This window comes from Plutella xylostella, chromosome 12 (genome assembly GCF_932276165.1).
Source record: "Plutella xylostella chromosome 12, ilPluXylo3.1, whole genome shotgun sequence".
Classification (NCBI taxonomy): Eukaryota; Metazoa; Arthropoda; class Insecta; order Lepidoptera; family Plutellidae; genus Plutella; species Plutella xylostella.
Window position 1 is genome coordinate 1,935,143 of NC_063992.1, and position 25,593 is coordinate 1,960,735.

The 25,593-nt window shown below is 37.4% G+C and overlaps 1 protein-coding gene across 1 annotated transcript in view; it reads left to right on the forward strand.

The window, feature by feature from the left end:
- The window catches only part of LOC105389538 (muscle-specific protein 300 kDa), a 142,786-nt gene that overhangs the window by 17,353 nt on the left and 99,840 nt on the right, over positions 1-25,593 (forward strand). The window contains exons 3-5 of the mRNA XM_048624342.1: positions 22,048-22,109; positions 23,585-23,680; positions 24,658-24,834. Coding sequence (XP_048480299.1) covers positions 22,048-22,109; positions 23,585-23,680; positions 24,658-24,834 — 335 coding nt within the window. The remainder of the gene's footprint in view (positions 1-22,047; positions 22,110-23,584; positions 23,681-24,657; positions 24,835-25,593) is intronic.

Sequence of the window (25,593 nt, forward strand, 5' to 3'; positions counted from 1 at the left end):
GAACTCTAGAATGTTGTATTACCATACGGAGTTATAAAAGCTCATGTAGTTTGTAAATAATGTGCATATTTTGAATCAATCGGCTTACTGGTACGTGTGAGGCATCTCAAACGTTTCCTCTAAATATGGGAAATGTAGAGGTGTTACATCCATATCAGAGAGACACAGAAATATTTACCATTAAAATACTTGAAGAACCTAAATCGGTCGAACCCACACTCATTAGTGATTGAAAGTTTTCGCAATACACGCTTGCACGGAAGGGATATGGGTCTCTTTGCCAAATGATTCATAGTAAACGTAAGCAGATGCATTTGTTTGTGCAAGAGTTGCTAAGGACTGCAATGAACAAATATCTTCGGCATCAAACATGTTAATATAAGATTCCCCTATTCATAGACTCAGAGCTGAAACACCTGGATTCAAGGTTGTCTTTATGACATTAAGAAAATGGCGACTCTAGTTCACATTGAGGTAGGTGGACCTACACGCATACCGCATACATCACATTATAAAATTAAAAAAAGTTTATTTTAAAATAAACTTGAGTTAACTTATCTACAGTTGTAAACTAAAGAAAACTAAAGCTCACACACGAATCAAGTGGGATCTAAATACGAGACTATCCTAGAGGTTGGAATAGTAAAAAAGATACGAGAAGCTGATACAATTTCAGTTCCTACTCAAACGACAACAGCCTGCTACCACGCGCCTCTTATCTTCTACATCTTCTTATCCGATTAGGTAACTTATTGCAATTTATTCAGTATACATAAAGCTGTATCCTATCTCCTATCGTAGTGTATTGGTTGAAACCACGAAGGTGTGTCAACTGATAGGTCAATGTCCTTGGTCTAATGACAAACGTGTCAAAAATAAACGTGAACGGAAATCTAGGGTGAGCGAGTTATCGCGGTCACCTCGGCGAGTGACGGCTCCTAGAGATTCTCTCGCCTTTATGAATTAGATCTTCCAAGAATATGGGACAGAGAGTTTCTGAAGTAGTGAAACTGTTTCTGAAATATTGAGGCTATCGGTTTATGATATTTCCTATTATGTCTGTTCAACTGTTATAAAAGTTGTAGTGTTTTCAACTTCGGTTAAGTTAGTTATTGCTTTATAGAGCTGTTTTCTAGAGTAACTTAAGCATATGTTCTGGATTTTTGCCACCCTCGACATTCGCAGCGACACTAGCACTCTGCAATCTCGACACACATTTTTCTCGTTTTCGAAGTGAAATATTGTAGCTCGCGAAATATTATATCGTAGATGAGCGATTTTTTTTCAGATATGTCTTATGATTTTATAGACAAAACATAATACATATATTATACTTATTCCTATGCCAACACCTCTCTCTTTCGGACTAAATTTTCTATTTATAATAAACAAGCAGGTCATCCTGACTGCATACACCTTTTATAGACCAACCGGCCTTGGCTTACTGCAGCCGCTGACATCATCAAATGAAAATAAATGTTCTTTTAGCTCATGTGGTTGTCACGAATGGCTTATTAAGTTTATGTATTATGCTCCTTACATTTAGGTATGTTATCTACTTGATTTAGTACTTCAAGCTAAGCTAAGTTACAAGTTACCCTCCTGTTATTCATGCTACACTCACGAGCAATTAAAATGTTCCACCCACAAAATGCCGACATCAAACGACCGTAATTTTTTCAAACCGTTAGTTTAAAATTTGAGAAAAATATTATCGTTGTTAGTTGGCAATATCCTATGTTGCAGAAGGCATCGTTACACTAGCCTTTTCCGTTTAGGAGTAATAAATTTGGTGCTTTTCTTAGTGGAACCTTTTCATTGCCCGTGTGTGTACATTCTTTGGCTATTCCTTCTCGTTTAGCTTTCATTGAATGGAGACAAAGTACAGACTTAATCACTTATTACCTATCATCATAAAAGTTATACCATTAATATTCATACTACTTTGAAGATTAAACTTAGTAGCACTACTCTTACACAAGCCGGCTAGTCAAGTATTATATTGCCGCTACAAAGTTGCGAAGCTAAGCTAGCCGCTACGTGCGGAGTGCTCGAAAGTCAGTCACGATTCCAGCTAGAAACAAGAGTCGCGGATGTATTCATTCATTGTTTGTTCCTGAAAAATCGATATTAGGTTACGAATATGATCGTATGTACATAGGTTTAATTATAAATAGGTAATTGGTTTATTAGAGTAGAGATACAGGGAGCTTGCAAATGTGCCCGACCATCGAATTATTTTCCGAATGTTAAGCCTCCTTACGTTATTGTTTTTTTATTTCTACAGTGGATAAAATAAATACATTATTTTACTTACTTAGCTCTACATAGTTATTAAATATTCAGAGCTGAAGATTCTACTCAAGATACATAATCCCTAACACTTACGTGGTACTAGATATTATTCTGTAGTATAGTACTGAAGTACATACAATTTTACCATTTACAACGAATAAATTAATGTAGTAACCAGTAGGTTGCTTAGGTAGGTATGTACTCCGTGTGAGGTGCGGTGCTCAACCTCATAATGTCTTTTCAATTTAGCCCAGCCTAGGTCTTACAAGATGACCTAGACTGGTCGGTCTTGTTCCCGACAATGGGCGCTCAGATTTCTAGACCTTCTCGTCAGACCGGTCGCGCGTTCCACTATCCAGATTCTAGATTTTGCATACTCTTGTATTTGTGTGTCGTTTGTAAAGATGTCCTTTTCGCAGTTACATATAGTCTCTACTTCTGTATAAATACGAATGTTTATAAAACCAAACATACCACATAACATAACTACCAGTCAAATTCTAACTCGATTTTTAAAATTCAAGATATAGTATTTAACTCAATATGCATTGACCTGCTTTGGGGTTCATCACTCATAAAAATACATTCGTATTTTTACCAGTATTGGAAGTGCTATGATACCAAAGCATGCTAGGAAGCACTCAAATGGATTGAGGGGTTGGTCTGATGTATGTATGTGGTCTAGGCAGAAGCTAGCTGCTACTATTCATCAATGTTTCAATTAAGTTAAAACTAAGACAGTTTTCACAACAAACCGGCCCGGGCTTCGAACCCGAGACCAAATATGTACAACTTGTCAAAGCCTTGTCTCCTTAACAGGATAGCGTACAGTCGCAGATTTTCCAATAGCAATAGATTGGGTAGATACTTTTCTTATTTCCAGTGCATAAGAGCAAGAATGATTCGAAAAGTAGTGAGATTCAGAGCTGCGAGCACAGAATTCGAAACCTCCGTTTTCGTTGCATATCGTCAAATGTCACTGTCAAAATGTAAGGCAAATTTGTTAGTTCCAAAAGTGGCATTTGTTTTTTCCATATGTTTGTGTAGAATCGAAAATAGTGACAGTTGACGATAGTGTTCTTTTTCCATATGTTTGTGTAGATTCGAAAATAGTATCGAATCCTGTGCTCGCGGCTCTGGAGTGTTTCCTTGTACTGAGATGGTATAATGTTAGTCTGGAGACGTGGGCGCGAGGCACGCCGCCGCCGCCGCCGCCGCCGCTAGTGGACTCTCTCAAACCGGGTCCCGCATACATTATCGCATCGCTATTTTATTCGCGGTGTTGCTAACTGCTTCGGAACGCATCGAGTCTTTTGCTTTCTTTATGGAAATAAGGTGGTGATGTTGATACTTTACTTTGTATTTGGTGAGAAATAGTCCTGTGTCACTGTTGTTTATAAACAGAACACCGTGTAAGATTAATATGTAGATAGATTACTAATTTACTATTCCGAGTTTCGTAATTTTGGGGGAACTCTGGTCTGGTATTATACACTCACGGGCAATGAAAAAGTTCCAGTGAGAAAAGCACCAAGTTATTCCTAAACGGAAAAAAAACTAACTTAACGACGCATTCTGCAATATTTTAGTACATTTAACGGGGCATCAGAATATTATACCAACTAAAAACGTAGATATTTTGTAAAAAAACCTAATAAATAAATTGAGCTCGTTTGGTGTCACCATTTTACAAGTGGAACTGTTTCTTTGCCCGTGAGTGTATAATACCAGACCAGAGTTCCCCCAAAATTACGAAACTCGGTAACATAGAAGTAATTAAACAAAATAAATTATTGGAACAAACTCTTATACGTATAATACTTGACATTACCAATTAAAAATGTTATGTAAATATTAAGTAAAAATATTACTTAATATTTACATAACATAAACTGCTTTACTACGAATCTCAACAATGTTTTGGTAGATGCTCTACTAGCAAGTCCGTCCTTTGTCCGAAGGGACTCTGAATTCGGGTCAGCGGAGTTGCGCAGTACCCAATACCAAGTCAAGGGCATAAGGGCTTTGCCCCTTCAAGTGTGATAGAGATAGCTGTAGGGGAAATGTAGGTGAGTAACAAAGAGGGATCAAGCAGCTGACTTTGTTTTCCATTTTAATTGAACACGCTTTTTGGCGAAATTGTTTTGGAGAGTTTTAAATGTAGTATGTACTTTGGATCTCAAACTATAAGTTATAAGAAGAAAAATATCAACATAATAATTAGTCATCATTATATAATAATAAAATGATTTTGCACTAAAGTAAATCACAACGTGACATGACAATACCTTTCGGAACAATGAGAAAGGGCATTTTCATAATAATTTAATAACTGGGCCACAATCACAATATCATCATCACAGTCTGTAGATTTAAATAAACCATCCAATTGTTTGTACGGATAATTTCACGGCATAATGTGTATCGGATTAAGCTTTATTGCTAATACGAAATACCTCTACATATGATTTTCTATATATCTGAGCCGCTATCACGAACCCCTATCGTTTCCTAAACAAAACCGCATATGCTAAAAAATATATCGTGACTCGTCCTCATAAACAATGTGATCCAACTGGTACACGTGTATGTCTATAAAATTGTTGACGGTAAATAAGAAACACACGATCCCGAAAAAAGGCCCCTTGTTATTACATTGTTTTTCAGCGAGGAATCCCGGCTTCCCACTGAAGTAGCGCACGCTATCGGCCGCACAAACTCAACCGCACGATCTTACAGGCAGGCACCTAGAGCCGCAAGCTTTGAAAGCCTAGAAAGCTATTAAAGTTGTCCGTCAAAGTCTAGCCGACGTCTGGCTTGTCAGAAGCACGTGGGAGGCAGTAGGCATGCGCAGAGCCTCCCTGCACACCATAACACAAGTTGAACTTAAACATCAGTATCGAGCGAGCCTCCGCGCCGAGAGGTCATGTCGCGATGTCGGACGGACGCGACTCCCCGTCGCAACGCGGTCTCCGCGATAGAGTGCATTTTTTCGAGCGGGTCTGGTCCGGAGCCTCCAGCTCTGAGACCGTGGACGTCACCGCGACAGATGTAGACGACATAGAGAGGAGGATCGAGCAGCGCAAGCGGCAAGCCGAATCCCCCAAAATAGAAGTTAAACTAAGACATACGGAATCACCGACACGGACCTTTGAAAGGAGTGAATCCCCTACGGTGAAGTTGCGGCATGTGGAGCCTGTTGAGGAGTACGAGCGTCTCGAGCAGCAGGTGGAGGAGGGGGACCTGGGCGCCGGCGTGCGCTTCGTGAAGTTCGAGCGCATGACTGTGAGGAGGACTGTAACAGAGTCCCGCAGTGAGGTGGACCGGCCCGAGTCCCCGCAGCATGAGTGGTACTCGGAGTACCGACATCAGGCGCTGCACAATGCGCCCCGGAAAGACTTCGTCCGTTCCAGGTCCGAGTATGACTCGCACATCGCGGAAATCAGAGGTAAATGTAATCCTGGTTAACCGAACCGCGGGAATTAGCATAAGGCTAGCTTGTAAACACTAAACAATGACACGCCTACGTGCACTCCGGTGTGTTTTAAACATTATCACCGACATGCTTCAGTACAATCCTCCTGTTAGTGGTCAGTTTGGTTACATTATAAAAGCGCAGCCTTGAGTCTTGATTTGTTGTTGTGATTTTAAATTTTATGGCTTCGAATTATACCTTTTCGGCTGCTAGAACATTTTGTTTGGCTTCGTTGGCCTTGTAATTATAATATTATCGATACCAGAGTAATATATATATGACTATAAATTTATCTGTTAAATGTCAACATTATTACATTGCTAAACGTAAACTAATAAATAACTATCTTATCTCGAGTACCTAGGTATGGAAGATATAAGTTTGCCCGAAAGTGATAAGAAATTGCAAATCTGTTCAAAAGTGCATTACCTGACTTATCTAGACTTTTTTGCGGTTAATAACGTAACGAATCAGGAATCCAGTTCTTCTTCGTACGACATTGTAAAGAACTACATTGTAACTATAGATTAGTTGAATAGTTTCAGGGTTATTTTTATTGCCGGAAAAACTTTTAGATAAATTGCTCTCGAGTACAAAGACCAATTGTTATTGTTATTCAATTCAAAATTTTGTCGCCATTGAAGATTCAATCATTTGATAAATATACTAACCTACTACTTAGGGATTTTAATAACAACTTAACCATGATTATAATGAAGTCAAGTTAAATAATTCTGCTTTACGACATCTTCATCGTCCTTTGCAGGCGCACTAAACACTAAACAGTCAACAATGACATCATCTGAATAACTATCATTAAAAAACGTGTGACAGTCTCGACGTGTCTGTCCAAATGACTTACATTTTTGCACCGGATAACAAGATTTGTTTACTTCGTATCTATATTTTAGAGTTAAGTATTCATTCTTAGAAAAAAAATGATTTCCTAACAATTATTGGAGGTGATATCAATTACCAATTCACCAGTCTAATACTAGTTAGTATGTGTCGGTGGTCGAAGGTCACAATTGGCAATGTTGAATGGTATCAATAGCCAATTATAATGTAACAATTACGATACGAACTGTAGTTGAGACCCAAGGAGGTGTCGCGTAGCCGATAACCGCAAGCGACGGTGTTACGCTCGCAAAGTTCAGAAGATACAAGTTATAAATATACAATACATCATTCATGTATTTGCGTTTTTATAAGATTATCTGTATTTATTAGCTTAGCTTGACATAGATAACCAGAAGGGTGCGTTTTGCTTCTTTTACTTTGAATTCTTTTAAGGATATTTTGTGTCTTCCTTTCATTGCAATGACAGAGAGAAGCTATGAAAGTGTAGAATTCAACTTATCATTCTATGATGCTGTTATTTGGAAACTTATGTTACCAGTAACCCTTGCGTGTTTATTTGAAATAACTAACATACTTACTACCTATTGATCTAGAGATCTAGATCTTATCGAACGTCATTCACTAATAAAACAACCCCATATAGGTGCAGTGCAACTTTACCATAAACCAATTTAGGATTAAACGAACACAACAGTGAGCGTAATTGGCATGATGTCATCACTCGTATTTATGTACGCCAGGTCACGACCACGAGTGGCCAGCGACCAGAGATACATGAATTGACATTATCAGAAAGAGGTCACTCGGCCTTTGCTTCAGTTGGTCGGCTGGTGTCCGCGGAATTTGAATTTATGACCTTGCTTCAATTACTGTACGAAAAGTTGTTTGGTAGAGCCAGTGATTTAGTCACCTATGTTGTACCCACTCATATTGCAAATTCTTAAATCTTAAATACTCGTACTTCACAAGCAATATTTAATTGGTTCAGCATGTAACGTTTCGGCTGTTTTTTACTCTTACACTATACATGTACTTTGAACCAGAGCTGCAAACGTAATGGCTTTGTGTTGATAATCATGTCTATCTTCACAATGACCCCATTACAGCCATAACTATTGATCGAACACCAACAACACTTATAATATGTGAGCCATCAATTCCCCCCCAAAATGTGCCGCCGTGCGTGACTGTTAACGACTTCTGATTGCTCGCGATAGCCCCGCTGTAGACTGCTATCTTTGAATCGCCAAAATTTCGTAAACGCTCTAACGAATTTTGGGCATTTTCACCTGTCAAGAGTTCCTACTAAAAGTTATGGTTCGCAAATTTTGCTGACGTAAATAGACTTTACTATTATTTCCAGCATCACAGTCTTTACTTTGTAAAGAAATAATGAAAATACATTTATTTGGAATCTCAGTTGTCTTAGCTGCTGGTTTGTTTATGTTACTATGTCTATGTCTTATAGTAAATAAGTAAATTTTGGGATGAATTCGAAATTTATAGATTTAAGGAATGTTTCCGCATCGTGTCGTTTGTCTTTACCATAACCTTTAGTAACGTAGTACAGCTTCCCAATTATTAGATTCTTGTCTTTTATATTTCCGCTTCTCAACAAAACAAAACACAATAAAAACAAAACAACATAAGGATGTAAAGCTATTCTACGTACACACGCTAGTGTGGCAGATACAATCATAGCCGCGGCCCGCGCTGTGGCGGCCGCCGGCCGGGCCGGTGTGCATAATTCCTTCTCAATAAAATAAAACAATCTCGATAAGCCTGCTCTAACACGAACCATATCAACAACGTGTGATTCGTCTTAACTGAACCTATGCTTGTTTTTTTTTGTTTTACCTTAACTACAATAATATTTAGCAGTATTTTTATTTCATATCTGGTTACAATCTGATGCCTCAACTTCTAAGCTAACTTTCAGTATACTTTTATCACATAGGTACAATTATTATTTTTTTTGTCTTAAATTCGTTCAGCCTCGAGCTCTGATGACTAGACCTAGCACGGGTGTTAAATCCCCATAAACAATTAAATTTTGAAAGGTCACTCGTGCAAGTAGAGCAGTCGGTTTGGAAGTTCGGAAACCAAGGTCGAGGACAACATACAGACGAATTCTATTCTCACACAAATGTGATGTAGGATGTAGATACTTGTTGGTTTTGGACTTAGGTTTTGGGCTGGAACTCAAATATTCTGAATCATGGATCATTTCTTTCTTTTTTAAACACAATGCATATTATATATATTATACAATACCAGCCTCTATTGGATGTTTTATCCCTCGTTTGTAAACGTACCTCTACAAGTCTACAGAGTCATGTGACTAATGGTGTTACCTAATCTTTACGTCTTTTGTTTGGTGACTGGTTATAATGGTAGCAGCGGCTTAAAAGATTACCAAATGTCGAAGGGTAAAAAGCTTCTCTTCTTAACCATGATAATGGTAGCATAGCTTTTTACATTTGGAATTTCCTCAACTTTATATATACATTTTACTCGCTTGCTTGCATTTTAGTTTTGCTTCATAAGAAGCAATTTTGTTACAAAAACCGTGACTATACCGTGACGCGCAGCATGGTAATTCAATTATTTACTCACACTTCAATAAATAGGTTATTTTTTCAACCAAAAGTCTCTAAATCATTTCAGTTTGTATGGTTGATTCTCAAAAGTCTTTAAATTTTGTCGATGACATCATGCATAGGGCGAACACTTTTATTACCAAACAGGTTTATATCAATCCTTAAAATTACAAGCCTTTTTATATATTATATTTGTTTAGAATTATATTTATGTCCTTTTAAAATTATAAAAAAATCCTAACCATAAAAATAGTCTGGGTGTATTTCATTCGCATTGCTATTTTACTTTATTTATATTCCGGTGAAACATTCCTCTACCTAAGTTATCACCACTGCGACGATATGTTTTATTTAATTTTATGTCACGTTCGTTACGTAAACGAGTCCAGCTAACTTGATGATGACCTCATGGCTTATATTGTTGTTCAAAATAAACTATCAAATGGAATTCAACTTTAAAACAAAGTGGTTGGAGTTTATATTGAAATAGAGATTCTTAAAGTAACACCGTCCCGTCGCACTGAAGCGAAACGGATTTGTGGTAATTTTGGGGAAAATCTCGAAATGAAATTGAATATTTATTTATTGAACACCCATTGAGAAGTAACTGATAAAAGTTGCTAGTACTAAAATAGTATACAATAGGGCAATAAGGGGGTCTTATCGCCAATATCAATATCTAATAATAATAAGATGGCCTAGTGCCTCGAGTACTCTCTAGTTCACGGGGTCACGGGTACCAATCTGCATCACCAACTATTATCATCATCATCAGCTACCAAACCTACCTCCCTTGTTAGAATCAGTCTTTACATGAGTAATCACTGCAACATTGTCCAGCACACATTATACCTCTATCAGAAATGTATGCCTTTATACTCGTATGTAAGGGTCTAGTTAACCGTACTTTTACCGCATCATGCGATACATTGAGCTTGAGCATTAGTGGTCAGTATGGTAGGAGGGTGGATTTCAACAAGTCCTAAAAAATCTTCATTTCCGTGGACTTTTTTATCTTAAGGTTTTTTATATTAGAAAAACGCTTTTATTAAAGTTTTTGTTAATGTTAGTGTTCTTACTAAATGGGTAGCAGATAACTTAAAAACTTAACGAGATACGGATGATTAAAAATTTCGTGCCACGGCGATGAAACAAAGGCCCACGGCAATGAAACAAGCGTCCACGGCAATGAAACAAAGGCCCACGGCAATGAAACAAACTTTCACGGCAATGAAAGAACTGTATACAATGGAAATGAAAGAATCAATCCACTGCAATTTTTAAAAAAGACTGTGAGGTAAACGCAAACTTAGACAGGCATGTATGGCAGAAATATTTGGATAAATATTGAAACGAAAGAAAGAACGACAGTATGTATAAAAAAATAAGAATATAGTATGGAATTCTCTAAGTAGCATTGTGGGGTCCGTATTGCGACGTATAAAACAAAATGTTTCATTTCACACTAATAACGTTCACAACATATAATAAACCTTACCTATAACATCTATATTTTTATAAGGTATAATACACAATATGTGTATTGTGTACTGTTCATTTTATGTAAAATTCATAAAATATACTATAATATGACATGTATTCTCTGTGCTGAATTACACAACACCGGCAAAACACCTAGCACCAAAATATAAACATAGGTGCGGTTAGGTGCACATGTTGGTCAGCTAAGCGTCTCCCTACATAGCGCCAATAATAATAACGCAGTCAAAACTCCTTCATCAAACTTCCTCCAAAACCTAAACATAGAGCGTCTCCCCATGTAGCCCCGCTTCGCTTTTGCTGAACATGTGCACTTAACCGCTCCTCCTGGCTTTTTTCGTCATCGCACCTATCTTTAGGTTGTGGTGCTAGAGGTTTTAATGGTGTTATGTAATTTAACACACATTATGTGATATGATAGAATATTTTATGAACTTTATGCTAAATCACAGTATATTTTAATTGGTATAATAATATGAAATGTAGATGTTGTCATCATCAGCCTATAATCATCCAATGCTGGACATAGGCCTCTCCCAAGGAGCGCCACAACACTCGGTCCTCGGTCTTCCAAATCCAGCCACTACCGGCTACCTGCCTATACTTGCATATTTTGACAGCTATGTTGGTAACCTTAGTCCTCTGACGTATAACTTCTTTTCTGATACCATCCATTAGAGAAACCCCAAGCATAGCTCTCTCCATAGCACGCTGAGTGACTTTGAATCGGTGGACCGGACCAGTCCCACCATCAGTGTCCAGGTCTCTGCACCGGGTTCCTCTCATCTCGCCTAATCTTTATTATCCTAAACTCATTTCGCATAACTCGTAAGGTCTAAACTTTTTTAGTAGAATCATCACTTTGCCAAGACTTATATTATTATGTGACATAAGACTCGTTTCGTCTAAAACTCTTTTGGCACATTTGGTATTGGTATAATCTTGTTTCTCCTGATATTATCTTAATAAATACTATATTCAGTATGTTTTAAAGGTACAAATTGTGGTATTTTTCTCCTACATCCCGAAAATCACGATATTGAATTATCAAAATATCGAAAGTGAATGACCATTATAATTATTACAATCGCCATTAAACCCCATGGGATCGAAACCTAAAGGTAGGTGCGACGACGAGCAAAGCCAGGAGGAGCCTGGAGCATGTTAGGTGCACATGTTCGTCGAAAGCAAAGCGGAGCGCAGCGAAGAGGAGCGGAGCGTTACCCATATAGCGGAAAATTAAATACCTAATGCACGGCACCAGTTTGCGCTATATAGGGAGACGCTTCGTCAAAGTTAAAGCCAAATGAATATTAGTAGTTTTTATAAGCTATGCCATAGTATTGTTAGGCTATTTGAGATTTGACCATACCGTTATTAGGCTAAATAAGATTATGTGAAATAACTTTTTACTAAACGAGATTTATGCCATACGATTTTCGGCGAAACGAGACTTTGACCAAACGTTACTATGCAATACGAGATTAGGCAAATAAATCTTAGGCCAAAAAAGGTAGAACCCTCTGCACCATATGTCATAACTGGCAGGGCGCAATGGTTGAAGACTGTTGGATGCGCCTTTCAGCCTCCTTGTCGAAGTTGCTTCTGCCTAGCCGAATAGTCTGCCTCAGGTAGTCATATTATTGCACAACTTCGATAGTTGTCTCACGAAAGATCACCGGCTCCGGTTTTATGTGAACATTCTACATGAATTTTGTCTTGCCCAAGTTCATACGGAGGCCTACACGTTGCAAGCAGCATTAAGGCCACTTAGCATCCAGATGAGTTCCTGCAGAGATGTAGGTTCTATTATATTCTATTCTACTATCCGTGGGAGGTGTAAATACCTGCACCTGGCTCTCTCGAATGGGACCTTTGTGCAATGTGCATATCCCCAAGGTCTAAGCTGCTGCCTTTCTAAGCTTGCACCATTTCCCACCACGCTGGTCCACAGCGAGTTGGTGGGTTCACATATTATCTAGATAAATCTATAGGTAGATAATATATGCAGGGTTCTTCAGGATGTTTTCCTTCACCGTAAGAGCGATGGTATACATTGTATTTAAATTCAAAGGAACACATTGGTACATGCCAGCGCCGGAATTCGCACCCGCATTATTGGAGTGGGAAGCGGGCGCTTACCCGACTGAGCTACCACCGGTCTTATTTATACATAACGTTCATTATAATTATGTTGTGATTGTTATTATTAATGTAATATTATATATTTCGTTTTTATACATCGCGATACGCACCCGTTTTAACGTACTGCAAAAAGAGGTAATTTGACTAGTTCTGTAGGTAATGTCAGTGATCGGTATTACCTGTATTACAGGTAAAAGATATGTTACTTTGCCTAATCATACATACCACGGCGATGAAAACATAAGTCACGGAAATGAATAACCTGGCCACGGAAATGAATAACATAACCACGGCAATGAATACAAATTATTTTACAAGACATGGCAATGAAATTTTTTTCATTGCCGTGGTTTTTTTTTCATTGCCATAGCAAATATTGGCCACGGAAGCCACGGAAATGAAAGCATGGCGATGAAAATCAAGGCATTAAATATAAATAACTAAAAAAGTATTAACTATTCGAAGAAATAAACACTTTATAAGGTAAATATTTTCAAAAAGCTTTCATTTGAATGCTTACTCTAGAAAACAAACTAAATTTTATAGAAGTTATATCTATCCACGGCAATGAAAGAAAAAATGTCCAGTCCCCAAAATTTTTACTGATTTTCACTATAGCGCAAAAACGCGGGCACCGATGTACCTCCTTCCACGTCGAGCAGTTAGGCGACACTTGTAAGAAACGATTAGCGCACTGAGGGGGGCACCCAAGTTCATAGGTAAAACAATAGCCTTGATCATGTTTAGGACACGGCGATGAACAGAAGTTCTGGGACACATGAATTTTCACTTACCGTTCGTTATATTCTTTATATATTTCAATAAATGTATTCCGTGACAATACTTTAACTATTAATATATCAAATGAAACTAAGTTTAACTATCAATACTCAATATTTTTTCATCAATGAAGAATAATACAAAACGTGGTAACGTGGGGACAGACACGGCAATGAAAGATTCGAGGGTTTAATATTTTTTTTTAAAATATCCATTAATCCTATTAATAAAATATTTAGTGCTACACATAGATAACTATTTCACTTAACCGGAAAAAAATATTAGAAAATTATAACTTGGTTTTTTAGTACCGATTTCATTGATGCCACGCAATTTTTGGCCGCGGGAAATTCACCCAGGATATCTTCGATTTGTATTAATGGTTTTTATTACTTCTGATCATAGTTTTGAGAGCCTACTTATTTGATATGTACTACTTATAGCGCATCGGTTACGAACCTTAGTTGGTGACAATTTGTTCTTTGACAGAGAGGGACAAAACATTTCAATAGCTAAAACGTCCTATAACTTTTCTATGAATAAGGGGGTTTGTCTTTATACAAATCAATGTCGATTTTATACACACTTGGTTAATTTGTAATAAGTACATAATAATAAGTCACTATCAACTTGTACCATCTAAAGTTACTAAGTGGTAAAAAATCGATAGAAACTTGGTTGGATTTATCGCGTGCCTGTAAAACTGTTAATTACTAAAGTTCATCATGAAAGTTCCAATCAAACGAAAAGTTTCAGCAGCAGAGCTTTCTGTGAAACTAACCGCTTATGATAGACGCTTCCGTAAAAGCTACTGCTTCTAGTAAAACATGAGCAAATTGTTAAGTATATCAAAAAGAAAAATCTTGCAATTCTTATTTGGGTATTGACATCGTATCATCAATCACGTTTTAGAGCCCCTTTTCAAGGAATGCTAAATATGGATTTTTACTCCTCATGACAGCATGAATAATTTATATTACCTGCTCGCTATTAACATTTTATAGTTTTTGCCATGAATCAGTTTTATTTGCTAACTCTGTGAAACCAATTCCAATAAATCTGGTGTTTACCTTTTATGATTTTACGAAAATATACTCCTTGACTTTTGACCATATAATGTAATTATGGCAGTTAGCAAGTAACAAGATCTGACGCAAGCTCTCGAAGCCGAATAACTGTAACAACTTGTTTTGCATATTAACCCAATTACTTTGCTCCAGTTATTGCTATGAACGATTTTTTTAAGTCTCTGAAGGGACGGGCGGCTTGCGGGCATGCGTTTGCGTTACTGTTTACTGCCATATAAAACATAGTCATTCCTGTTATTATGTATTATTATAATATATAAAGCTTTTATCTATAAGTCTGGAAGAGATTACCTTCAGTAGGCCGCCGATTGTGCTATTTATTTTCTGTGGCTATATGAGAAGCTGTTGTTAGAGTGCAATAAACAGTATTTTACCTTTATCGATCTTATCTGTATAACTATCGTTCATTTACCTTTGGTAGGTACATAAAATACATCAACACAGACATCTTGTAAAATATCTGAAATAATAGCAAAAACTTGCATACATCTGATAATATCAATGTCAACTATAACTGCTTTCAAATCATTAAATCAGGTAGATCGGTAAAATGATACAAAACCGACATGCAACAAAGTCAGAAATAAAATTGACCTAAAAACTGAACACCAAAATAGATAACATTCAGAATTGCCACTTGGCGTGTGTTTGCAAAGTTTATTTAATCCTAAGTGGACACAAGAAGCATGTCGCGTCGACTGACTTTAGAACGGATGCATGCAAATTATCGTATTCAAGCGACACTTGAGCCCGAAGTCTGCCTCGTAAGTAAACAACTGTGAGTGAGGTCAGTTTATGTATGGTTTATATTGACCCTTTGGGACATATACAGCTTTATGTAGGCCCCCAAAGATGACCCTTTAAATTACTTAAATTAAGGGAAGTCAGAGAAAGACTCCTTATTCCAAATAGAAAGTGATTGAGACTGTCACCTGTTGTCCACATTATTAATATCAGATGTAGTAGGTATCCATTCAGAAACCTCGCTGCGTCTCATATTACAATCATGTGAGCTAATGTAACTTTCATGTAATACATAGCAGATGGTGATGGACGCTGTCATCCCACCTGTTTGTGACACTGAACGAGGGATAGGCGAGGTGCCAAGCCAACCTTGGCTTCGAAACAGGCCCTTCGGTCATTGCCGCCGCCAAACTGTTATGTCATTTCCGAACTTGACGTGATCACGATCAGCTTTAGTGACGTCACATACGATCTAGAGACATCGCTGTTTCTGGAACTTAACAAATTGGCTTAATTATAATTTATTGTTGCTAACAGTGTTGAATGAAGTGTTATTGTATGTAAGTCTTAAGTTGATTTAGTCTGCTCCGGTCACTTAAACAAAGTATCAAATTTCACGAGCCTTGTTAACTAAGTCTGCAGCCGCCTTAACATATTTTTTGCTTTAACAAATACAGAAATAGCCGATGACTGTAACGAGGTCAAAGAGCTTTTGTGTTGCCATTCAGAAGAGAGATTACTGTGTGCTATCTTGAACAACGCCTTAAGTAAAGTAAACAATACAACAAGTAATAAAATACTGACACCAGTACAACCAATTAAATAGATATGGTCTTATTACTCTAAGATGAAGTTAGTAAATCAGGATGGAAACTGCTCAGTGCTCATGATGCAGTCATCTTTACGTTATAAATTATCATTCGTAATAAAGATTCAAGGATATCTTGTAATTATAAACTTTATTGGCTGTATGTGTATTTTTCTACAATTCCATCAAAAAACCTTTTTAACATAGAACCGACAAAGGAGTCCGATTTAGTGAAGTATTGGTTTATTCGCTAAATTCCTTGAACAAACTCATTAATTTCTAATCTTAGCCCATCGGAAAACCACTTTAAGCGTTTGCTTAGTCTCAGTCTGAGTCCCGTATGTATTTACATTCAAAATTAACTAAACTATTCTGTAGACGATCATAATTAATAAGTATACATACTTAATACCTACATAATAATGTTAATAATTTTTTGATTCTAACGACTGGTTTACTGCAAAAGCTCCATGACCCATGGGTTTGGCAATTTGAATTTGGAATCCGAATATGTGAAAAAGAAAAAAACATTAGATTTTCAAACCGTCGCCGTTGTCGTCTGCACGGTCAGCGAGCTGTGTGCCAAGGCCGCCACATTAGATCATCGCTCGATTGTGTGACTTGTGGTAACTTGACGTGCTTGACTTGTTTACTCTACTACTTTACTATCTTCAATGATTGCCGCATCTACTTTATCCAGCTCTTTAATCTTAGGACTTATTATATCTCCATCATAATTTTCCATGTTCTCTTCTTAGTTTTGTGTCTACACCTCGTTACATTTTCGCAAGGTGTTTTAACCAGCCGGATCTATAGCTGTCTGCGCATGCCCATTCTCGTGACGTCACGTCTGTGATAGCGTATTCGTTCGAGTATCGGTGCCAAGGCCGACTGTTAATGAATCGCATCTCACACATCTCTTTTTGCTCGACTGTTTTGATGTTTTTTCGAAGCAAAAAGTTTAAACTTTTCCCACCGCATAAAATTATGCAAATACTACATTGAAATGCGCTATCGGCATTTTAATTTTAATTCTACAGCATGAGTAAGTAGACGTTATGGTTTTGCTTATCATTTTCCTCAATAACCTCCACCGTTCCAGGCTTCAAGTTCAAAATGTTCAAACTTTAACGAATATATATGAAACTTTCGTTGTAAATCAGCGTGTGATTGGCATTTGGTTTATGTACTGGTAAATATAGCCGATGATGTAATAAGGGATGTCGTCGTATAATTAGCTCGGAATTAATTGAATAGCAAATTCCCACGTCATAAATTCTCAGTGGTGCTAAAATGAAACTTATTTTTACGTAGTTAAGAGTGAAATGGTGATCGTACGGAGTCAGTATTTCAATGATTGCAGGCGCCATCGTGTCGTAGTAGTACTACGATTAGCAACAAATTGTATGTGTAACTCCAGACTAAATTAAACTTTACAGGTGTTATCACAGGGCTCTCTGAAATAATAACTCGATTAAAGCAAGTGGACCACTCTGATTGTGTACTAATGATTGTGTTCTTATGAGTCTTTAATCATTCTTTATGCCTACATTTAAACTACCATGACGCCATAATGAAAATTATAATTGCTGTAGCTTTATAATTTCAAGAATTTTCATGCTAATCTTTTACATTATTATTTGTTACCAAGTGTTATAAACATGCTTCTACAGAAAAGATCTGCCTTTTATTCGTAACCGACACATTTATATTCAATATCTATACTAGGAATAGCTAGATATTCAGAATTATCTTCTCTTTTTACATCCTAAGTTGAAAAAGATTGATATATAACATAAACTGATTGCACTTTTTAATATGTATTACTAACCTGATCCTAATTAGTTGTAACTTAATCGCAAACAAGTTTTATAGAGTTTTAGATAGACTAGGCAAAATATTTTAGGAACTTACTGTACTTGTTCGCACATATATCACTTTCATCGGCCTCTGAAGTGTTGGGCCCTGTCATAGTCATGTGAAATGATCTCAAAGTTTATACTTGAAGGTATGATTATTTATCAACACCATTCACTGTTGTTGAATTACTAAAATTCTCAAGTTGATTGATGCTAGGTGTATCGTATACCCCACAATGTGTTTGTTATGCGACCATCGGTACCTTTGGTAGTTTTGCGCACTACTATTCATAATATTCTACCATGAAAAAGGTTCATTATTATTCAACGTGATGTATTTAGGTACTTTTAACCAATTCAAAAGCAAATAAATAACTCTTAGTAGACAAACCGATGTTTTTTAGAATTATTTTGTGTAAGTATTTGTTGTTATTAAGATGTAGATACCATGATCGTTAATCATTAGTCATTTCATAAGCCTGTCTAGGCCACACAACCAGACTCAAGGCTTTCAGATTAAGAGAGAAACGGCTTAATAAACATGTGTATTCCTTTATTATATTTATAATATTAGTACAAAGTATCTTTATTTCTATAGTTGCTTGCCATTTATTAAGTGCCTTGAAGTTAATACTTGGTATAATACCAGTAAAATATATTTTAAATTCCTTACTATTGATTTGGCTATCCTTGAGGAACCTACGACGACGGCTATGTAATATATAAACGCACGTGTAATCAAATCAAAAATGATCTTCTTCCAACAGATTTCAGTGAAAGATAAACTGTTTTCAAACTTTAAATAACAGCGATTTGGTAACAAAATGAAAGAAGCACGCGACCGTACGTTATAGAGGCATTTTTTTCTGTTCCCAAAATGAAATACGGGACAGTTGAGGATTCATGTAACTTTGAACTCTTACGACATGATATTGGAGTATTTGTCGATAACATTTGTGTTGTATTCATGACACAAATTTCAGCGAATTTCGATTGAAGAATCATCTCTTGATGTATTATTCCATTTCTCAAATTATTTAGTAACGTAGACAACTAATAATTGGCACTATCAGAAATATCATAATTATTAGCTGTCATTAATTAATGATCACCTTGCATAAATTAATTAAAACTTGTACGATTGCCAATTGTATCCGGCACTACTAATTGTATTTTTATAGCTATGTACACAACCTCCTACATTCATTATCGTCTTCTAAAATCACGTTTTTCACACAGACTGGTCTCCTTGTTTGACCAACAAACTTATATAAAACCTCTGTAATTAGTAATTACATACTTGACCTTTAAGGGCGACTTGAACCAAAAAGTCTCGCATTATACGGTCAAAGTAAGATACCAAATTGATTTCAGTGCGTCTTAATGTTAGGTGCACGCCAACCTAAATACACTCACGGGCAATGAAAAAGTTCCACCCAAAAACATCCGACACCAAACGACCCAAATTTGTTCAAAGATTGAATTTAAAATTTTAACAAAATATGATCGTTTATAGTTGGTAGTATCCTGATGCTCTGTTAAATGTATTTTAATGTTGCAGAAGTCGTTATTAAGCTAGCCTTTTTCGTTTAGGAGTAATTTGGTGCTTTTCTCAGTGGAACCTTTTCATTGCCCGCCAGTGTACATTTATTTTATGATCTATCGGTTCCTTTTCCCCATCCCCGTAAATTCGAACATCTCCTAACATCAAAATTCCTCTGTCAACGTTATGCCGTCTCATTCCCTACTCCTTGCTGATGTCGGTGCCGCCTGGTACGGTGCGTGGCTCGTCAGACCCTGCGTGACGGCTGCTGGTATACCGTCGTACCCTCAGGGGGAGGGAAAGGGAGCTTTGGTTACTTTATTGTAGGTATTTGGTTTCGTCTTGGAACGGAAAAGCTTAGGTTAGCTGTACTGTGGTGGAACTTGTCAATTTGTTGCGTGATCGTCGTGATTGTGCATTTTTTGCGAAACTACCTCCTGCTAACTTAACTCCTTCTTAGTTAAATCTGGTTAAAGATAGAATTATATGTCTTCATTCAGGTATTTTTTTACAGGCAATGCTTGAAAGCTTTTAGCATTAAGTTCGCCTATCTACAAATTGATTTATTTGCAATAAAGAATTTAATATAATAAATAAGCAATAAACAATAGGCGCAAATAGCTCTTGTGCTAGCTCATGTGATTGAATGATTACTGGATAAGTTCCTGTTGAAACTACCATATCACGCTATTTTCATGTTTTTTTTTCTTTATGTTAAAACAACAAGAGCTTAATAGCTACTTATATCTAATAAAGTTTTAATACTTACTTCAGTGCTTTTAACAAAATATTTCTAAATGCCTTTTGAGTTTTTCTATTAATTTAACTTTTTTTACTGTCGTCATTAACCTTATCATCCAAATACATTCCTTTCATAAGTTACTATGTATTTAGGTTCCGATTGCATGGACTTCGAGGAAAATATACATAATGCATGGCGAAGGTCCCTGCAACATTTGTATGGAAGGTGTATGATCTCATACAACTGGCTTTGCACAATGTCTGCAGTAATAAAAGTCTTATGCAGCGGTGAGAAATACATTAAAGTCAAGTTGGAAGTATAGGTTTCCATATTCCCAGTGGTTTTACGGCTGTAATAGGTTATGTACTTTGAAGGTATGTTTACAAAAACCTTTAGAGCAAAGCATAGATATCGAAAATATACTCACACTCATCCGTATAAGCTACTTTGAAAAAAAAACGTTACCTAAGGCCTGGGTCTCCTATTTTATGCTATATGCGGCGTCCGACTTTGACGTAAACGTTTTGATCAACGTCCTACGGCCTACCTACGGCGTCTACGCGCCAACGTCGGCGTGTGAGGGAGACCGCATCAGTACATTTCTATAGTGAGCAAGGTGACGCGGCCTACGGCGTGACGCTGGACGCGATCTACGGCGTAAATAGGAGACCCGGGCCTTAGTAATTAAATATCTAGTGGAGCGGTGGTAGCTCAATCGGGTAAGCGCCCGCTTCTCACGCCAGAGATGCGGGTTCGAATCCCGGCGCTGACATGTACCAATGAGTTCTTTTAACTTAAGTACAATGTATACCATCGCTCTTACGGTGAAGGAAAACATCGTGAGGAAACCTGCATATCTAGATCTAGCACATCTAGATATGTGAACCCACCAACCCGCAGTGGACCAGCGTGGTGGGAAATGGTCCAAGCTTAGGAAGGCAGTTTAGACCTTGGGGACATGCACAAAGGTTCCACTCGAGAGAGCCAGGTGCAGGTACTTACACCCCCACAGAGAATAGAATAGAATAGAATAGAATTAAACATCTTGCCTGAGTTAATAGTGTTGTACAATACTTTCAACGAAATTTTGATACGAATATGAATGTGAACTTCATTCAACTAAATGTATACCTATGTACCTCTGTACTTATAATATAATTTGCCAGCTGCTGCCTTGCCCAATCCTTAGATTATAATATTAAAACCGTAACTAAACAGGAGGATTCATGACATGAATGGTGCTATGAACTCATGATCTATTTCTGGCGTCTAGCGGTGAGTTAGGTCGGTTCCTATCTCCCGATATTTGGCAGATCATAATAATCCATAGTGCACTGAACTTGCCAGATGATTTTGGCTTGGCGTTGCTATAATGATGATTCATATTAGAATTAGTTTTGCTACTTACTACTACTGTAGATTATTTCAGGAGCTCGGTATTTTGGTTTGCATCGTTTACTGATATACTTATTGTATTTAATAAGATAAGGGAGCTATAATAAGATACCTAGCCGAATGTATTCTCAATATGTATTTTCATTAATTCTCAAATTTCCAGGTAAACCTAGTTATTATAGATTTCTAAACATTAATTTTGTTTGTTACAGATGAACAGGAAAGGGTGCAAAAGAAAACATTCGTTAACTGGATCAATTCACATTTATCGAAAGTAAGTACAGAACTATATACACACAATCTATTGATTGTAGTATTCATCAAATAAATGCACAAGAGTTACATTTCCAATGATGCGTAGGTCCGACACTTAATCAGATATGGTAATGGAAGATTTTAGGGTGTATTTTTGTATTGCACTGACCCTTAAATCGAGATTTAATTATTTTCTACTATTCATTAATTATGACAAAATCGATTAATTGATTACCAAGGTACCGTTACACACACTAGTTAGCATTTACCTGTTATTATAATAAAGACGACCGAATGGCGTAGTGGTTAGTGACCCTGACTACTGAGCCGAAGGTCCCGGGTTCGATTCCCGGCTGGGGCAGATATTTGTTTAAACACAGGTATATATTTGTTCTCGGGTCTTGGATGTGCCCGTAAAATGGCAATAGGCTCGCCCCCTGTTACATTGGGACTAACAGAACACTCTGGCGAAAAGTGGGTGCAGCAATGCACCTCTGCCTACCCCGCAAGGGAGTACATTAGTACAAGGCGTGAGTGTGTGTGTGTGTGTGTATTGTTATCTATGTTTTGAGCTGTTACATTAGATGTACTTACTTAAATGTCTTTAAAGCTGCCTAAGATACCTATGACAGTACAGCGGCGTGGCTCTAGTTCCACCAACACCATCATAATCCCAGAAAATGTTTACAGTACATAGGCTCTCAAGAACCTTCACAACACTACGCAGGCAGTTCTGACTGTCCTGGGTACGCCAGACGTATAGACTTATACGTACAGTCAATACGTCACACAGGGGTGCTCCTTTCCTACACCCAACTTTTACTTAGTTGCCTTCGACAAGATGAAGAAGATTGTCTAGCAATCATAATGACACCTTTTATACCTAATATACTGGGCAATTAGAGGTGGAATATTTTATAAAATATTTTAGTTTGGTTGCTAACTCAGTTTGGTAGTTTAGTTTTCCCAGGGGCAGATTTTTTAATAGTCTGTGCAGCGAGCACTGGATTCGATACTATTTTCGAATCTACACGAAGGGTCACTTTTACCAAACGCTAAACGTATTTAAATCAAATTTTAAATACATTTTGTACTAACTGACAGACGTATGACAGGCTACTAAATACGTTTAGCGTTTGGTGAAATTCCACCTAACATATGGAAAAAACAAATGTCACTTTTGGAACTAACTTTGCCTTACATTTTGACAATGACAGTTGACGATAGGCAACGTAAACAGAGATTCGAAACTTGTGCTCGCGACTCTGATAAATCTTCCGAATAAAATTGTTGTTGTCACTGTCTAATACAAACATTTAGTCGCGACAGCATCATAGGTAATTATTCCCCAGATAATTTTATAAAATCTCTAAATAAATCAACAAAATATAATTTTATAGTGACATTCCCATTGACTCGCCAGTTAAAAACATTAACCTACGGCACTAAAACATCCCCATTCTCCACCCGGTTCTAACATTCCTCTCTCCGCAGCGGGTGCCGCCGCTCCGCATCGACGACCTGATCCACGACCTTCGCGACGGCACGCGGCTGCTGGCGCTGCTGGAAGTGCTGTCGGGGGAGAAGCTGGTAAGAGTGTTGTTGATTTTTGGCTTTGTAAAGTATAAGATGTAGGCAGTTGTTATATCTTTAAGTAGTATCCGTAAAACATCAACATACAACAGATATATGAACTAATTTGAAAATATAATTTCTACATTTAGTTGTAATTTAAATATAGATAGGCACTATTGAAAGCTCGAAAAGCTTTGGAAGTATAAAAACGCTTCCGTGAGCATTCCTGAAATAAATAAAAAAACTTATATCAGTTTATGCCGGAACACGCAACTGAAAAGGTTCTTAGAATTCATTTACCAGTCAAGTTTACAAAGTAGTTATTTCCTCATTTACCTGGCTACCAGCACATAGGCCTATTCTACGAACGTTTCACAAACGTTTACCGTGTTTAACACCTTTCTAATTTCACTTGTTTCCTGAAGTTAATTTCGTGCTTCTCTATGGAAATAAGGAACAATCATAATACTCGTAATGGCTTCACGTTATTTTTTAATTACGGATTTTGAAAAACTATTAAATAATGTTATAGCGCTTTTTGTCAACTACTATTATAAATATAAGTTGGATTAAGCTACTGAATTCATTAATAAATTCCATTTAAATCTATTTTTCAGTTTTTATTTTCTGACCTGCTATCGTATCATTATTGCACATTACCAATCAACAATGCATAAGCAGCATTGTTTATTTGACATAACTTGTATGGATCTGCCAGGTCCATGGTCTGATGATGATTGCTAATATGTCGATGATGGTACGATAAAGCTGCTGTTTTTCATTCAACACCTAACCCAACCACAATCAACAGCCAATCGAGCGCGGTGAAATCCTCTGCCGCCCTCTCATCCTAAACATAATTGAGTTAATCACAGTGCATGTCAGATGTTCTGAGCTGTGCAACCTCAGTTGGGCTACCCAATGCAATTCATCCGTCTTTGTCCTATCTACAAACAATTTATCCAATACCTAATCCACCCTCCCCTCAACAGCCAATGGAGCGCGGGCGTGTCCTCCGCCGCCCGCACTTCTTATCCAATGCGAACACGGCGCTCCGCTTCCTGGCGGGCAAACGGATCAAGCTGGTGAACATCAACGCCGCCGACCTGGTGGACGGCAGGCCGGCCGTCGTGCTCGGCCTCATCTGGACCATCATACTGTACTTCCAGGTAATGTTGTTCGGGTATAAGTGGATGGAGAGTCTCGACCACTCGTTTTGAGAGTCTAGTGATAGGATGTGGAGAAAAACTTAAAGCTAATTAAAGATGGTGCCTTAAGCGACTGTGCCTGATTTCCCAGTTCTAATCGGTTGGTTCAGTCGCCATTTTTGGTCCCCCACAATGTAATTGGCCAGAACCTGAAAGGCACACTCGATAGTGCTGCCAAAGTTTCACTTGGTTTTCACCATTCGTTGGCTAAATTTCGATTTCTATGACGCGCCTATGCCCGGCAACTTTTAAGACGGGTGGTCCAGAGTGCTGGTGCTATTGCGTGTTGATTTTCGGACGCACGCCACAGGAACGGTGTTCAAGCGATTTTACGTTATTTGGACTACGAAAGACCCCATAAAAATTTAATAATTTGACTAATGCGAGGTTTGGTTTTTGTAGCTTCAGGTAAGTTGAATTAAGTATATCTGTTGTCTATCGATGTAATCATAATGTAGGTATACATTCATACAAATACCTATACAATGCTGAGTACATATATGTAATAATTTATCCCATGTCACTATCATATTGTACCTTGCCTATCTGTCTCATGTCTATAAAAATCTTTTTTAGTTCCAATGTATGCAGCATAATATCAATATTTTATGTCCTTCCTTTTACTAAATTATGATCTCTTACATGTGCTATATGATTATGATTATATGTACTTAATTTCAGCCTTATTTTCTTAGTAAATGCAAAGTAACTTAGTTAAAT